The 4,223-nt window shown below is 37.1% G+C and overlaps 1 protein-coding gene across 1 annotated transcript; it reads left to right on the top strand.

Annotated features, from left to right (window-relative positions):
- Positions 1-2,286: 2,286 nt before the first annotated feature.
- LOC145060184 (uncharacterized) lies at positions 2,287-3,689 on the top strand. The gene is made up of 4 exons (XM_079007896.1): positions 2,287-2,310; positions 2,404-3,180; positions 3,241-3,357; positions 3,456-3,689. Exons 1-4 carry the CDS (start codon positions 2,287-2,289, stop codon positions 3,687-3,689), a joined length of 1,152 nt encoding a protein of 383 aa, XP_078864022.1.
- Positions 3,690-4,223: the final 534 nt, after the last annotated feature.

The following is a 4,223-nucleotide window of genomic DNA, read 5'->3' as shown; positions in this document are numbered from 1 at the left end:
TAAACAAAAAATCCATGAAAATATATTGCTATTTCATGCAGTTAACCTAAGCAGTAAGGAGAAATTAGTCAAATTACATACAATCTCTTACAGCAGATTCGAGTTCAAGAAAGAATGCCACTACAATGCTTCTTCATATATCAATGTCTTGATTACATTAACCCAGGTTTTTTGGCTTAACCCAATAAGGGGTAGCTAAATCTACAGTTGTACGATTATCTTCATCATCTGTGAAATAGCAACAATATGAGAACAAAACATACTAAGATTATACATAAAACGAGAAGCAAAAAGGATAATAATGGTGGGTGTATTTTGTGATGAAGTGAATCTGTAAGAGGCAATTGATTTGATTCTGAATTTGGTGTTGGTCAGCGAGGGTTACCAACACCAGTAGCCCTGGGAGAAGTGACATAGTCTGCAAGACAGTTGCTGATTGAACAAGCTAGAGAATGCTTGATGGTATCTTATTCTTATCTACTAAACTAAACTTCCTAAATTTGGTTATCTAGGTTAAGTTGATGATTTGTGTTTTGGGCAATTGACAAGATAATTAGGGGATCAGAACAATGTAAGTGATCATGTGACACGGTTAAGGATGCAGTCAAATGCTTTGAGGTCAGGGACGAACGACCATGACAATGCGATTGGGATAGTCACCCGTGGGTTTTCATAACTTTTAACTATGTTTCCAAGTTTCTTATATTAATTAATTAAAAACAAAAAACAAAAAAAAATATTACCTTGTTGTTGTAGAGTGATGTAGTGGTGAATGCTGGACCTGTTGTTTTCATATCAACATCCGGACCAAATCCAATCATGGTGCAGCCTCTACATACGTACATGTATGTATTACTATTCTCATATTGTGATTTTAATGGGACTCCATTCCATTTACTTCTTATATGCCCTTTCTATTGGTTCAGCTTCAAATTTCATTAACAACTCTTCAACAACAAACAGAAAAGAAATCTCTAGTTACTAAAACCGAAATCCATTAATCTACTAAATATTATTACAGGTATAAACAGGGAACATGTGATGCAACTAATTCATCCATCCAGTAAGGCATTACCAACCACACAGTCCTCTCATCAAATTACTATAATAATCTGATCTCTTATGTGAAATACCTTTTATAACCCTGACCTGGTTATCCTCAATAACATAATAAGTAATAGTAAGTCAACATTCAACTATTATTTTAATTATTGAAGTGAAAGAGCTCACTGACATGCTGGAATTCAGAAGCCCAACCCCCAACACCATTTTGTTGTTCAAAGGATGAAGCCCAAGCATTCGGGTCCCCATCGTGTTGTTGGGAAAATTCACTTAATAGACCTTTACAGAACATCTCCTGGCCTTCCCTCAAAGGATCAGGATGCCCAACATAAGGATTTAAATCAGAAAATACATACATCCCCCTTGAACTCTCAGATTTCTGCTTCATAACAGCTTGTTCGTTTAAGTACCTACAACAACAATACCAATTTACCCAATCCATTCACCAATAATAAATATAATTCTTCTTCCAATGCTTCTATGATCCAACTCACTCAACTCTCAAGGACTTCAAATTCATTTTGGAAAACATAAATTATTCAACGTCAACCACCAGATGATGAATTTCATTTTCTTATCCACTTTTACTCGTATCATCAGGTTGTTTATATTATTATAGTAGGACTTCTCTTGTACTTTTTCTAGACCTCTTCTCCTTGAATTTGTATCTTATTTTTAATGCAGCAACTAAAACAACCCACTTCTTTCAGGCTATGTGGCTAGGAATTAATAGGAAACTGATAGCTTAAGAAGGAAGATGGGGTTAGTAACGGGTTGGGGAAGGAATATAAGTTAGTTCTACTTCTACACTGAAAGGAAAGGAGTGTTTCTCAACTCAAGGAAAGGGGGTGTTGAGGCAGCCATAAATGCAAGGCGGCAGGTAGTGTTAGTCCAGGTATGTTGTATGTGTTGGTTAATTGATTCAAATAATCACTGCCATGTGTCTTTAATTACTGCATTAGTAGAGTCTTAAAAGTTGTTTTTCAGTTACAAAAGTCAAGAGTCTTAGTTTGTCTTTTTATCTTTCTTTTAGTTCATGTTTTTGTTTCCTATTTAAGCTCTGTAATTTCTCGGTTTCAAATGGCAGTGAAATATTATCCTTTTTTCCTCTTCTTCTATTTACATACAACAGTGGTATCAGAGCTCTTCCAGGTTATGATCTGCTTCTTTCTTTATCAAGCAAAAGAAACGAGTAATTGAGTGAAATACCTAAGAGAGATAGCAATGGCAAGCAACAACAACAATTCTGCAACTCGGCCTCTGATTCCAGTCTTCAAAGGAGAAAAGTATCATTTGTGGAGTCTAAAAATGAAGACTTTGTTCAAATCCCAGAAGCTTTAGGAATTGGTGGAGAATGGATACATAGAGCCAACTCCAGCACCGACTCAACCAGATCAACTGTTGCGGGACACTCGTAAGAAGGATGAAAAGGCTCTTATATACATTCAATCGGCGTTGGATGATGAAATATTTCCTCGTATTGCTGCAGCATCAACATCCACGGAGGCATGGGAAATTTTGAAGCAAGAATATATGGGTGATAAAAAGGTAATCACTGTGAAACTTCAATCACTTCGTCGTGAATTTGAAACTTTGGTTATGAAAGAAAAGGAATCTGTGCAAGTATTCCTTTCTAGAGTATCTGAACTTGTCAGTCACATGAAAACTTATGGTGAAAATGTTAGTAAAGAAACAATAGTAAGCAAAGTCCTACGAAGCCTGACCAAGGAATTTAATCATGTTGTTGTCGCGATTGAAGAATCTAAGGACCTATCAACTTACACGTTTGATGAGTTGATGAGTTCTTTGATTGCACACGAAGAAAGGTTAAATAGGGGCGGTGAAAAAGGTGATGAGAAAGCATTCCAAGTAAGAGGAAATTCTTCTAAAGGCAAGCCTGAAAAATCTGGTGGTTCTTTCGGTGGTCGTAGGCAAGGAAGAGGCACTTTCGAGGTCGTGGTCGTGGAAGAGGAAGAGGAAACTTTGCAGATCAACGTTAACAAAAGAGCAACCTACAATGTCGGTATTGTAATAGGTCTGGACATGTTGAAGTTGATTGTTGGACCAAGCAAAAAGATGAAAATAAAGCTAACTTTACTGAAAAGGTGGAAGAAGAAGGTAGGTTATTTATGACTATGTCTACAACTACTAATGTTTCAGATTGTGTGTGGTATATAGACAGTGGATGCTCGAATCACATGTCTGGTTCAAGATCTTCATTCTGAGATCTTGATGAAACAAAGAAAAGTGAAGTCAGACTTGGGAATGACCGAAAGATTGAAGTTAAAGGCGAAGGTACAATTACTATCAAAACCATGCAAGGTAATACTAAAGTTCTTCATGATGTTTAATTTGTACCAAGTTTGGCATACAACTTACTGAGTGTTGGACAGCTAATGAGAAGTGGACATCGTGTGGTATCTGATGATGACACGTGTTCCATAATTAATAAGAAATTTGGGCAACCTATGGCTATTGTCCAAATGACTCAAAATCAAGTGTTCCCTCTTGATGTTACAAAAGATTATAAAGCCTTAACAGTTAGTTGTGATGATGAGGCCAGGCTTTGGCATCTACGATATGGACATTTGAATGTAAATGGGCTGAGATTGCTAAGCAGAAAGTAGATGGTTTTCGGGCTGCCAAATATTGGTGAAGTTGGTTTTTATGAGGGGTGTGTTTATGGAAAACAATGTAGAAATTCGTTTCCTATTGCAAGTTCTTGGAGAGCTTCAGATTGCCTAGAACTTGTACATGCTGACTTGTGTGGTCCTATGAAAGCTGAGACATTTAGCGGAAGTCGGTATTTTTTCTTGCTTACTGATGATTTCAGCCGTATGAGTTGGGTTTATTTCCTAAAACTCAAGTCAGAAGCCTTTGAGTGTTTCAAGAATTTCAAAGCACTTATGGAGATACAAAGTGGCAGGAACATCAAGGCTCTCAGAACTTATCGTGGTGGCGAGTTTTTATCTAATGAGTTTAATGATTTTTGTGATAAAAATGGCATTTACAGGCAATTAACAGCACCAGAAACACCCCAACAAAACGGGGTACCAGAGAGGAAAAATAGAACACTAGAAGAAATGGCAAGAAGCATGCTGAAAGCGAAGGGACTGTCTGATCAGTTTTGGGGAGAGGCTGTTGCAACTGCCGTGTATATT

Source organism: Lactuca serriola, chromosome 6, assembly GCF_051521515.1.
Source record: "Lactuca serriola cultivar US96UC23 chromosome 6, Lser_US96UC23_V15, whole genome shotgun sequence".
Classification (NCBI taxonomy): domain Eukaryota; kingdom Viridiplantae; phylum Streptophyta; class Magnoliopsida; order Asterales; family Asteraceae; genus Lactuca; species Lactuca serriola.
Note: the sequence above shows the minus strand (reverse complement) of the source record. Positions and strands in the feature narration are given on the sequence as shown.